This window comes from Biomphalaria glabrata, chromosome 4, assembly GCF_947242115.1.
Source record: "Biomphalaria glabrata chromosome 4, xgBioGlab47.1, whole genome shotgun sequence".
NCBI lineage: Eukaryota > Metazoa > Mollusca > Gastropoda > Planorbidae > Biomphalaria > Biomphalaria glabrata.
Window position 1 is genome coordinate 4,705,078 of NC_074714.1, and position 13,827 is coordinate 4,718,904.

The window sequence follows — 13,827 nt, forward strand, 5'->3', positions numbered from 1 at the left end:
TGATAACTGTTGTTTTTTTTTAATTGTCAACAGAAAACATTTGAAGCATAACTTTGTCTGTCACTTTTGTGCAAACTTTGGCACGTGCGAATGAACTTCTGTTCCTTTGTTTCAACACACACACACACATACAGGAAAAGAGCGAGGATTTATATTTATCGGACAACATTTGATGAAGAATGTTTAGTACAGTATCTAAGTCATACAAGTCCTGAATATTTAACAAGTTAGTTATGCTAATTGTCATGGTTAAAACATTTACAAATGTAGTCCACTGGTCACCGTTATTTTTTATGTGCTAAAGGTGACCAGTGCATTTAGTTATAGAGTTATGTGACCAGTCCTCTAAGTTATAGAGTTATGTGACCAGTGCACTAAGTTATAGAGTTATGTGACCAGTGCTCCAAGTTATAGAGTTATGTGACCAGTGCATTTAGTTATAGAGTTATGTGACCAGTGCACTAAGTTATAGAGTTATGTGACCAGTCCTCTAAGTTATAGAGTTATGTGACCAGTGCTCCAAGTTATAGAGTTATGTGACCAGTGCACTAAGTTAAAAAGTTATGTGACCAGTCCTCTAAGTTATAGAGTTATGTGACCAGTGCTCCAAGTTATAGAGTTATGTGACCAGTGCATTTAGTTATAGAGTTATGTGACCAGTCCTCTAAGTTATAGAGTTATGTGACCAGTGCACTAAGTTATAGAGTTATGTGACCAGTACACTAAGTTATAGAGTTATGTGACCAGTGCTCCAAGTTATAGAGTTATGTGACCAGTGTACTAAGTTATAGAGTTATGTGACCAGTGAACTAAGTTATAGAGTTATGTGACCAGTGCACTAAGTTATAGAGTAATGTGACCAGTCCACTAAGTTATAGAGCTATGTGACCAGTGATCTAATTTATAGAGTTATGTGACCAGTGCAGTAAGTTGTACAATTATGTGACCAGTGCACTAAGTTGTAGAGTTATGTGACCAGTGGACTAAGTAGTAGAATTATGTGACCAGTGCCTGGCCACATGCCATTGTCTGTACAGACATACCAGTACAGAATAAGAGGTATTGATGTCTTTTAAATGAAAGATAATTCTTCAATTCTTCTCCCCTATTTTTTACGTTACTCTATTGCTTGCTTGTGTATTTAGTAGCAATGATGGATTCATGCGGATATATATTCCTTACTTTAACTCAACACACTGTTACATAAAAAAGTAAAGTTCCCGTGTCAAACCTTCCGATCTATAGGGCAGATGTTGTAAAGGTCATCTGTTTCTGTGGCCAACATTTAACGAGTGCGTTATGTGGCCATCACAACAACCAAATACCTTTTACTTTGCCAAACTTAAGTCAGGTACCCACTAGAGCTGGTCGGACTCAGGAGCGTCCTAAAAAAATCCTGGATTTTACAATCCCAAACTAGTGTGAGGTACCCATTAAGGCCGGGTGGCGCCCAAAGCGCTTTATCACCCGCGCCTCCTTAAATTAAAGCACACACAAATGTCTTACATTTGAAATATTAACAATTTAAATTTAATAATTCCTATAAAAATAACTAGGATAATAACATACTTTGAAAGAACATATTTTTTTAAAGTAGTAGTATTAACATTATACATCCTCTATCCTCTGGACCGAAATACCTTATGGATGTAGGTAGACTAGTAATTAATTAAAAAAAACGTCCTAAAAATGACTTTAATTAGCATTTCATTGTGGTGCTGGTATCAGCATAAATGCCAAAAGGTTTCCCTAACAGAGAACCTAACACGTGACTTATGTCACGTGACATCTCTCAGACATCGTAAGTCAAAGTAAACATTGCCAGCAGTAAAAAACAAAAAAAAAGCTGTTAAGTATTCAGGAGTAGACTTTTATACTTGGAACTCTTCTGGACATTGGTTACCGTTCTTGACTAGTTTAGACTCGACTAAGTGGTAACCTAGAGCATTGGTTAATGAAGTTAATAGATCTTTAAAACAAACAGCCCAAGTTTACGTTTCACTTACTGCAAACGTCTCGTAGATACGCCCCTAAAAGATTTAGCATGAAGTTTTAGTATTTGGTAGTAAAAAGTCCAATTTAAAATGTTGAAAAAACTTTGTAGAGTTATGTCCCTTTTATATATTTTTTTCTTTTGTTATCATGATCCCGTGTATATTAGCTACTGGTAGTCATTAGATTTAATTTGTACAACGTTTAGATCAACTCACTCTGTATGTGTGTCTGGTAAAAAGTGTGTACACGTTATTTCTTCCACACCCTTACCCGGATCATGATGTTTAATAGCAACAAGGGAAACTAATACTTCAGTATTCACAGGTATGGCTAAATTTGTTGGGTTTAGTCCCATTAAATAATTGATAACGCTATTTCTCTCTCGATGTCTCCTCCGATGAAGTAGTATGTCCTAAGGAACACTAGCAGCTAGATTTAAATGTAAATTTGGTTTAGGACCACGTGAATTTAAACTTTCATAGCAACCTGGCCACTCAAGTCTAATTTTAAAGTGTTATGTAATTCTGAATGGTATCTTTAATTTTGTTTTTGTGCTTGTTGTTTTTAAATTGTTCACATTCCTGGATAACATTTTCAGCAAATGTTTTCCATGACTTGGAGATATATCTACAGTTTATCTCAAGTTAAAAAAACAACAAACTTGAACTAACTTGAGGGGGAAAGACAGGCCACAATCGGGTATTCTCGGTTGTAGTGCTCACCGGCAACTTGTGAAACAGGAAGTACGGCGATCTGAGCATGCGCAGTGTCAATCTTCAAGCAGACGCATACAGTTGCAGTTAAGTTAATCTTGGGCTTTATCTTTAACGCTCGGAGACGTCGGCCCATTTTGTGTGCTATCTTTGCGATGAAGGCGTATCTGTGATTGGGCGTATCACCAGGTTTCACTTACGTCTGGACGTAATTAATACAAAGTGTTGTAGCCGTAGTTGTTGTAGTCGATGTCTGAACTAATTACTGTGGGTTTGAAAGTAGACTTTGGTTCTGGTATCTAAAATGCATAAATTTAGGTGTCAGAAGTGGGCAAGGTGTTAAATTTTACAAAAAAAATTAATGTAAGAAAATAAACTGATTATTTAAGGTTCCTTACAAGAGTTCACAAGTCACTCTATAATACAGCGTGATGCTACCACACTAGTAGAAGCACCATATTGAGATAATCTTCAAGAAATGAAAGAAAGACAAGTGTATATAACATAACGACCCTAAACAGATAACCAATCCGATTAGATTCCCGCAGTTCGTGTTGGAAAAGAGTGTTTCCATGTCCAGTGAAAGAAAGATGAAACTTCTGCTCATGTTTTAAATAAGATAACTAGATATAAACACCGACCACCACAATGATCATACAACTGGCAAGACTACATCACAAGTAACTATGTTCTGCTGGAGGCCGGTGTGGACAGTAAATAAGCACTATAATTACCATTCGACAGTTGCGCTGGGTCGGACACACATCTAACATGGGAGACGACCGCGAGCTAGAGGCGATCTTGTTTGGGGAGCTAAAGGAGGAAGACGCAAGAGGTGCCCCCCCCCCACCCACCGGCACTTTAAAAATTAAGGCGCCATTTTGCCCTCACCAGCATTGAGGAAAGTAGCTGGCAGCAAATGGCCCTATGAATGAGACAGAGAGCACCCACAAAGGCTGTGGGAGACACCTTACTGAAGACAGGCGCAGACATAAAGAAAATTTAAATAGACCGCCGGCGGACAACGGCTTTGTCTGAACGAAATGCGGAAGAATATGCAGATCGCAGCTGGATCTACGTTGTCATGTGAGACACTGCACTCACCTTAATCTTCGGAATATCAGGATTAAAGCCGCATTTTTTGTGCGTTTTGTCTGTCAGTCAGTCTGTCCGTCATGTTAATATAAAAAAAAAGACATTGCCATTGTAATACATATAGATTTATATGCACTTGCTAAAATAAGTGGCGTGTTCAACGTGAACAACTACTACAGTATATGGTCCATAAAATACTTTTGTTAAAATGTGTAAAAAAAAATTCTTTCTGTCTGTCTATCTCTCTCTCTCAATGTTGTGTCTGTCTGTCTCTCTTGTCACATATATTTATATATAAATAGGTCTGTGCATATGATGACGTCTTACTATCGCGGTGTTAAACTTTAACTTTCAACAAATCCACACGTAGCAAGGGAGATAAGAAGTGAGTCTATGCAATATTTTATCTTCTCATAATCCGAAGTTTTCCACAGTGCTTTCCCTTTCGGCTTGTATGAAATAAAATAACAAGAGATGTAACTGATAACAAATAGGCCTACACACATACAACTAAACTAATCGGTTGAATAGAACTTTTTTACCATGGACAACAGCAGGACTATAGGTGTTTATATAAAAATAATAAAACAGAATAAAATAAGAAACAATGCTAGAGTCTTTCACTGTTCTAACACATCAATGTAATGAAAGTCTGCAAAGTCACCAACACAGCCATGTCTTCACTGGAATAACCTGCCCAGTGTACAGCCGAACATTCCGGGCTCACATTGGTCTCACCAGCCACATGAGGAGGCACTAAACCCCAGTGCAAAGCCTTCAGCCCCCTTGGATGACAAAAGTGGTCATCATCGAACCACGATGGACGAACTCTATATATTTAAGTTAGTATAGAGACGCACCATAGTTGACGGACTTTATCAACTGGACATTAAGTGACGTCAAGGTTTAGTGGGTTATCGTTTATTTATGTTATTATTAGTCAGTTGGTGTTTGGACTTCAAGGGAATAACTTCGTATTACAGACAGAGACTCGACTGTGGACTTTTCGGTATTAAACTTCATTCAAGTCTATAACGGTCAGAACTTAGCCCTTTAACCTTGTTACATGTCTATGCCTTGTTTCTTAGTCATTGAAACGCATCTAATGCACCCGTACAAGAAACCCAGACATCTCCAGAGTAATCTGTCGAAGTTAGACAGCCATCAAGCGGATTGGCTTGACTACCTATGAATAGGCTCGCGGTTGGACACCCGACTCGAGCAGAGTTGGGTTTACTGAGCGACTAAAGACAGCACGGAAAACCATCTCCCAGATACCCCCCTCCCCCCACTGGTTCACACACGAAATTGGACCATAGCGCTCTGAGCATGCCATAAGCATGTAAGTAGAGCTATTTAAAAGCTATAATTTTTATTATTATTAATTATTATCAATAACTACAAGGCCAAGGCCTATCACAATACGTACAGTGCATACTAGAACATAATAAGAAAGACTGCTGGCTTATAAACTTAAATCTTTAATCACAACAGTAGGGGCTCAGTCCAATGTCTCTTAGTCCATGACGATCACAATAAGACGTCTTAACTCTACGTCAGTGTTACCCAAACCTTTTCCTTAACGGAACACTTCGCACATCCTGAGTATTTAGCGGAAAACTTTGCTTATTTTTGTTTAGAGAGATTAATTCACTTCGCACATTCTGAGTATTTTAGCAGAACACTTTGTTTATTTTTTAGATAGATTAATTCCTCTGGTGGCCTACTAGTTAATTATTCCAGTAGTTCGTGGAAGACCTATTCAGGCCTCGCGGAAGACTAGGGTTCCGCGGAACAGAGGTTAGGCAACACTGCTCTACGCAGTCTCAAAACAACAATTGTTCTGTCTCCTAGCTAAGCCGCGTAATCGTTTTAATCTACCGTCACGTCACTAAAGGAATTCCCGATTATTACTAGCTTCTTCGCGCCATCCTAGCATGCTCTTATACAGCATTCAGTATTAAAGAGTTATTACATTCGTCATAAAACAGACGACAGCGACGTCACCTACAGCGCAGTTATCCAGGTCCTAAATAAAACTGTTTCTGAAAAGTGTGTGTATGTATTCCATATTAATGTTCCGCATGAATTTCATTGTAAAAAAAAAAAACTCTGGTGTCATTCCTGGCTGAATGTGGGATGAGTGGTCGAGAGGCTAAGTACGCTTGAACTTGGATACCTATGAAGGGGGCTCGAGGTTCGACACCCGACTCGAGCATAGTTGTGTTTACTGAGTACCTAAAGGCAGCACAGAAAACCTTCTCCCAGATACCTTCCCCCCACCCCCACTGGTCCACAAACGAGATTGGACCAAAGCGCTATGACTATGCTATAAGCATGAAAGTAGCGCTACATAAAAGCTGTAATTTAATGTTTTACAATATCTATTTCACTGGGGACTTGAGTTTATGAATCACAGTAGAAGGTCACGTGACGTCTCGAGCTCATTTGCATGAACTGCACCTTTTATGTCCACGTTAAAACATGTATACACAGTTCTGCGACATCTATATGCGCACAGTGTTCACGTTTGTATAACTATCTATCATAGAGTTGACCAGCGTCATTCTTTCAGACGCGATCAACGTGGGACCAATAAAAAAACAAGTCTTCAACTGTCCTCCTGTCGATGTTAAAATTAAAGGGTAGTGTTTTAATCACCCAAGCAGCTATGTGGCGATGTCACTGAAGCTATCTCCAGTTTTCAGTGTCAACACGACAAGTACAATTAGAAGTAAAAAGAAAAAAAAATTATCCTGAAGGACTAACTATTTACAGTATCTTTAGTGGTTTAGATTGCTAATTACACATTGAAATATTAATTGATGTGGTAATAGATCCATTGCTCAGGTTTTTTTTTTTTAAAGTGAAGGCACTTCATTGTAAAATAAGAAGCTTGCATTAGGATATATTTTAAATAAAATATAATAATCTTGTTTTCTTTGTTTACGATGTAGAATCCATAATAGAAAATAATAAATTAGAATATAATGTTGTTTGAGATAATTTAATTTCATTGAAACAAACATTTTTAATAAATTAAGAATCTTTTTATACAATATGTTTTAAGTGAAAATTTTAGTAATAAATTCTAACTCCTCTCACGATAAGGAAGCTTCTGAAAACTTTTTGGCTTATCTCCCATTGTTTCAATCCACCTTTTTCATCACGGAGTTCCATCTTTCCCTATCTGCTTCTGTTTCCTTTAAGAGGCATTGGTCTCCCGCCTCTGTTCCTTGAACAGAGGAGATTAAGCTCTTGACCTAATTTCTATGTAGGTCATATCAGTGGGATCAGACTCGGTACTAAAGTAAACATTAGTTTACGAGTTCATGCTCTAGGGTCAATACCGTCGACCTCGCTAATGCATCACCGACTTCCTATGTAACCGCGTGGTCAGAACAATGATGGCTGCCTGGTATGCCCGCTGTAGTGAAGTTCGGTCGTCTTGATGGACCCGGGTTCAAGACCTGTCCGCTACCCTTCCCCGTGGTCCTGCTAGAGTTTTTGATTAGGTAGTAGATTATCTTCAACTTTGAAGGTACATCTAAAACGTTTAACATTTTACAAGCATCTTGATGTGGTCGCACCATAGCACCATCAGCATCGTCAGTCCACAGCTGACAAGTACCATCACGTCGTGCTAACTGATATGAACTGAGTGGCGTGCCCCAGTGACTCTCACCTTCACAAGATGCAACGTGGCGATGCCGCGAGGGAGTTAAAACAAACACAACATCTGCCTCCACGGTCCAATGACTGCAGGTAAGACTTCAAAAACTGGAAAGAAGACTGGAATAAAACAAAAAGCTCATACGATTCTTGTGAAAAAATCTGGTAGTTATGAATAGGTCGTCAATTTCAACATCATTCAAACATGTGTACAATTTGTTTGAGTTTAGTAAGAAGAACAATGTATCAATAGTAAATATATTTTCTTGTCCAACGGAACTCAAATTAGAGTAGAAATAATGAAGTTATATTTTTTTTAATGTAATAAATATTATTGAATTGTATTTAATAAAGACAATGTACATGGAGACTTTAGTTGGGGAAAGTAAAGGCGGTTGGTCGTTGTGCTGGTCACATGACACCCTGCCCCTTAACAAACTAGATTGACACATGAAATGAGTTGGACGTAATTATCTTCTTTTTTGAAGTAACGTCTGTAACCTAGAAGATAAGATATAGACTCTAGATCGCAAAGTCTAAAAGAGAAATTTAACATTAGATCACAAATAAAGAGAAGATGGGCTGTAACTCGTAACAAAGATGTTTCTAATGGCGTCAACTAACCATGTAAGACGATGGCACTACAGAAGAAGAATTTAAAACCGACCTTCTTTAAATGTATGTATACAGTAGTGCGTCAAACTCTAATCAGGGCCGGCTTTATGCATTGGCAAACCAGGCAGCCGCCTAGGGCTTCTGATTGGTGGGGCATATTACAGGGAGTTGAATGATATTTCTAGAGAATAAATAGCAGAATTTAAGTCATTGGTTAATATGCATGACTAAATGCATGACGCGTAGGACGTAATCATCTTCTTTTTTGAAGTAACGTCTGTATTATATAAGATAAGATAAGTACACTAGATTTTTAATAAATTGCGTAATTATTTTTAATTTTTCTATTTCATTTCACCAAATTCACTTTGCCTAGGACCTCCAGCTACCTAAGGCCGGCCCTGCTCTAATTTGTGGCGCCCTGACGCCACCGTATTAGTGATTTGGGAAGTAATAGGATTAATTTGGGGTTTCTCTCCCCTCCCAGCCCCAACCCTCTTTTTATCATTTGCCTTCTAAATAATGTTCTCGAGTATTCTAGACATAATAAAACCAAGTCAGTAAACTAAGGCTTCAATACACACATTGACTTAACACAGCACACATCTCTAGCATGTTGTGAACACATTCTCACGGACGAGCTACACACACACACATGTAAAGATAAGGACAGAAACTGATGCAATAATGCCCTTTTTTTTTTGACATTTGGCTTTCTTACCTTCTGTATACCAAAGTAATACCCGCAAAGTCACTGACACATTTATCGAAGACTACATTGGCCTGACAAGTGAACCATATGATGATATATATCTACTATTGACTTATTTGGCTACTGAAAAACGAGGTAAAAAAAATACTTGAGCAATAGGCTACTAATATACTAATGTTTCGATCGATAAATAGTCTTAACTCTTTCTCTCCTTCCTGATCGACGATACCATCATTGATTTGACCACTTTAAATTATTTTTTGGTTTTATAAACATTAATTAGTGTTATATATATATATATATATATATATATATATATATATATATATATATAATATATATATATATATAAATAGCATGCATTCCATTTAACTCTATACAAAATAAAATATTTTTTGATTACAAAGTGATTGAAGTTTAATCATAACAGGGAAGTGAACTACAAATGAGCAAAATGAAAAATAATTACGGAGAGAAAGAGTTAAGATCTACCGGATTCAGGTGATCTCAGCGCAATGCCTTTGCTTTCCCCGTCTATCAACATCGCCATCTGCTAGGATTGTGTCTGTTACAATAGACTTCAAAATGAACTGACATCAGCCCATTGGGCTATTTAGTTTACTGCCTGGTCCCCAGAGGTATAAGGTAGTAGAAAAGGACGGGTAGGGAGAGGGGTAGATTCTTGAGAACTCTCCAGAGAGAGAGGAAGAGCGAATTCTTGAGAACACTCAAAGAGACTAAAGAAAGGGGGAAAAAAAAAAACGACCTATGCGCTTCAATCAATCGACAGAAAGAGTTTCTCGTTCGCTGGATCACGTGGTGCACACTAAAAATTAAAAATAGTTTGCGGGAAGTTCCGGTGTTTGATCCTTCCCGTGTACCAAACAAACAATTCGTTCATTAACTTTAAAGGTAGCAGGTGTTGAAGTCAATTATATCAAATACATTATACATCTTTATGTAGCAGCTTTAAGTAAAAACAATTGATGTAGGCCCTATATTGATTTAATGATATAATTCAGTGATGCCCAACCTAATTCGACCTGCGGGCCATTTTAATTTCCGACACTCGTCTCGCGGGCCACATGACCGAAAAGTTACAAAAACTAAATGAAATTGTTCTGAAACTATTTTACCAGAACCCTTTGGATGTAGTGCTACATTCACTTGATATATGACGATTATATGTTTTACGCGTCAGAAAATAACTTCATTTGTCTACTTCAAATGTTAGCAACAGTGTAGGTCTCTTTTTGGTTAGTATTCATATCGAGCCTCAAATCTCTAGTTGTAGTGAAACAATATTTTATTCTTTTTTGAAACCCATAATCATTAGTTTATAATGCCGATATATATGGGTTTTTTTTTTAAACAGCCACACTTTTTTTTATAAAACAAATATGTTGGCTTATTGTCATGTTTCGCAAACTAGTAAAGATTTTGCCCACTTTTCCTGGTAGATTTTACATTCAGAGTCTGTTCATAAACGCACAAACGTTAAAGGTCATGGTATCAATACATCAGAGAAAATATGAGAGTCCTAAGTAGGTAAAGATACATTTTTCAACCTTTTGTATTTTGGAAGGGATTTTCTCCACTTTGTGTCAATGTTTCGGCGGGCCGGATATAACCACGTCCTGGCCCGCGGGCCGTATTTTGGGCATCACTGATATAATTAAATCACTCAATTGTGAACTGTACTATTCTTTATTAAAACTTGCAAATTCATCATGGGGTCAAAAAAAATGAAAATAAAAATTGAGTGGACACCGACCAAAAAAAACTGCTCCATCGATTTTTCTAGAAATTGTACAGATTATATAGGCCCTGTGTCTTTGGGAAAAGTTTCGATTGCAAAACTCTGGTTTCGTCTTTATACATTTTCAAAATATAACCTTCTTAAAAAGAACTTTGCCTTGCGTCTTTTTACAAAGCTTTTATCAACTCTGTCTGCCGGGTACAAATATTGAAGATGTTATATCTCCAACATCCATTTTCGGATGAAGCTCAAATTTTTACACTGCTATTTGGTGTACCTAACAAAGCATGAATTAATGTTAAAAATTAACCAATTATTCAATTAATTATATATATATATATATATATATATATATATATATATATATATATATATATATATATATATATATATATATATATATATATATATATTTATATTTATATATATATATATATTTATATATATATATATGTATATTAATTTTGTATACTAAAAAGAAAAATTATTCTGTAAGTATGAAAAGATATCTAAATATCTGGGGGGTTTGTCCCCTATGATAATTGTACACGTACTGTCGCCCTAACCCATTCTCCGATCAAGTTGAATTTTTTTTTTAATTATTTATTTTACCTAACAAAACAGGAATTGATTAAAAATTAACAAATTTTTCAATTAAATATTGGTAAATACCTATTCTGTTTGATAACTGAAAAGCAAATAACTTCTATATTATTAAGAGATAGAGTTGTACATTTGGATAACCTTGTTGTTGTTTTTTTTTAATTATATTTATATTCTTCAATACAGATAACACCCGATGAGTACAACACCTAGAGAACTCGAAACCATGAAAACTATAGAACTATAGAACAGCTTCTGTAAGATATCTTACAAGATAATGGCTCAACAATCGAGTGCACACAGCCATCATAATTAAGTAAAAAACCGCAGGACTTTGATGAATAAATAAATTAGAAAATTAGAGAGTCTGGAATTACTAAAAAGAAGGATGAAGCCCCCCCCCCAAAAGAGGCGTAAGCTCCCCCCCCCCCCTTATATATATATATACCTCTAGGTCTGAGAGGGTAATCTCCGTTTTGCACACCGTTGGTCTCAATGTAAATAGTTTAAATGTGATAAATCATAGATACAGTCATATAGTTGTTTTTTTTTATATTCAGTACTGAAGAGATGACATTGCCAACAACACATAAGACACTGACGTAAGTTCACGGTTCACACAACAAATCACGTTTACATTGCTAATGAACTGTCCAAACTTGACCATCACCAGGTTGTCCATTGTCAAAGCGGGCTAATCAATCCAAAAAAACTGTTCTTGTACATCACTCAGTCATAAAGTCCCACGCCATTGTATACAGGCTGAGAGGTCCAAAGGAACTTTATTACTATGACCGCTTTCCCAAATCACTAGTATGGAAGCCTCCACAAGTTGACAGACAGGTACCGGTTTTCTAATGTTAACTTTTCGTCAACCCAAGATTGAGGCCACACAGCATTTTAGTAAGCTCATCAGGAACTTAAGATGACTGGATATAATTTAAAATAGATTGTGCATTCATACGGTGTATGAACAAACCAATATATTGCTAGATGTAGAACAAAACAACATATATAAGGTTCAACAAATAAGAATCAGTTATTCTTTTTCTAAATTTGTAGTTTTTAACACTATTAACAAGTAATCAGCAACACTTTTATTGTATTGTTTCTACGTTTTATGTGGCAAATCAACGATAATAAAAGAATAATATATATATATTTTTAAATATAAAGTTTAATTCTATATATATTACAAATTTGTTGGTTGCCTTATATTAAGAAATATTTAAATCATAATATATGGCATATTTCTTTGACTCACAGAAGTTGTCTACCCTTTGCTTGATATTTTTAAAAATACTTACTTAATATGTAGGACATTATTTTCCTGGGTTTTGTATTTTTACATTTTGAATGAAAGTTACTAGATATAAACAATTCTACTTAACTGTCTTAATCTTAAACAACTAAAGAAAGAAATTTAAATTGAAGGATATCCTTTTTATGGAAATAAATTTTAATGTGTTATGATACACAATAAACAACAATGTTGTGTAAAACTTGTGTAACCTTAGGCTTTCTTCATTAGATCGGAATGAGAGTGCCTAGCAGTGGCGTACCGAGGGGGGGGGGGGGCGGGGGGCATCCGCCCCGGGTGCCGGAGAGTAGGGGGTGCCAAAATGGGTATTACCAGTGGCGTCACTAGGCAGGTGCAAGACTGCAAGATCCATCAATGAATTTCCATGACGCAGCACTGGATTTAGAAGGACTGCAGCAACGGCTAAGTAGCATTCGAGAAGATTTTTGCATCACTGCAGTCAATGCAGCTAAAGTTCTGTGTGAAAAATTGGGAATTAGGATAGAAGGAAGAATTAAACGTGGAAAACAGATGCCTGGTGAAAATGCTGGTGATGCAGGACTCGCTGCGGTTGAAGAAATAACTCGCATTATGAAATCAGTTATTGATAGACTAATCCAGGAGATGACAACACGATTTGGTCGTCTGAGGACGTTAGATGAAAAGTTTGGATTTCTATTCAACATCAGCAAATTGTTTGCTAATGATACCTCTAATGATATTCAACAGCACTGTGCTACGCTGGCTGACTTTTATAAAACTGATATCGATGGAACTGAACTGTTCGTAGAAATCAGTGACTGCAGTATGTTGCTGAAAACCCGGCCAGATGCTACCAATGCTACCCCAAGCAGCCCATTAGAATTACTTTCATTTATTATTTCATATGGCAATGACATATTTCCAAACTTGCGAATTGTTTTGCAAATTATGCTGACAATCTCTGTGTCAGTTGCTAGCTGTGAGCGTTCTTTTAGTAAACTAAAAATCATTTTAACTTATTTGAGAGCTTCAATGGGTCAGGAGCGTCTGTCAGACTTGGCATTGCAAAGCATAGAAAAGGAGCTGATCGAAACAATTAATTTTGATGATGTCATTGACAACTTTGCTAGTGCAAGATCACGAAAAGTAGTTCTATAAGAAATGGCTAATGTTGCTTCAGATTGTTCATTAACTTTGTTTACAATAAAAAAAAATAATTTATTGATTGGTTATTGTTTTAATGCAAATATAGATTACGCATACTAATTGGGGGGGGGGGGCGCCAACAGAGTATGCCGCCCCGGGCGCCTGGCACCCTCGGTACGCCACTGGTGCCTAGCCATGTTATGTGATATGACCAGTTCATTATTCCACTTAGTTG

The 13,827-nt window shown here is 36.7% G+C and overlaps 2 protein-coding genes across 2 annotated transcripts in view; one reads left to right on the top strand and one right to left on the bottom strand.

Annotated features, from left to right (window-relative positions):
- The window catches only part of LOC106066212 (polynucleotide 5'-hydroxyl-kinase NOL9-like), a 329,067-nt gene extending 317,945 nt beyond the window's left edge, over positions 1-11,122 (bottom strand). The window contains exon 1 of the mRNA XM_056027008.1: positions 11,112-11,122. The gene's annotated coding sequence lies outside the window, so the exon portion shown is untranslated. The remainder of the gene's footprint in view (positions 1-11,111) is intronic.
- A 1,717-nt stretch (positions 11,123-12,839) lies between these two features.
- Positions 12,840-13,604, top strand: LOC129925758 (uncharacterized). The gene has a single exon (XM_056026213.1). It carries the CDS (start codon positions 12,840-12,842, stop codon positions 13,602-13,604), a length of 765 nt encoding a protein of 254 aa, XP_055882188.1.
- The last annotated feature ends 223 nt before the right edge of the window (positions 13,605-13,827 follow it).

Bases quoted from the DNA above. Each gene is read 5' to 3' on its own strand.
- LOC129925758 (XM_056026213.1), top strand. From the start codon at position 12,840: ATGAATTTCCATGACGCAGCACTGGATTTAGAAGGACTGCAGCAACGG.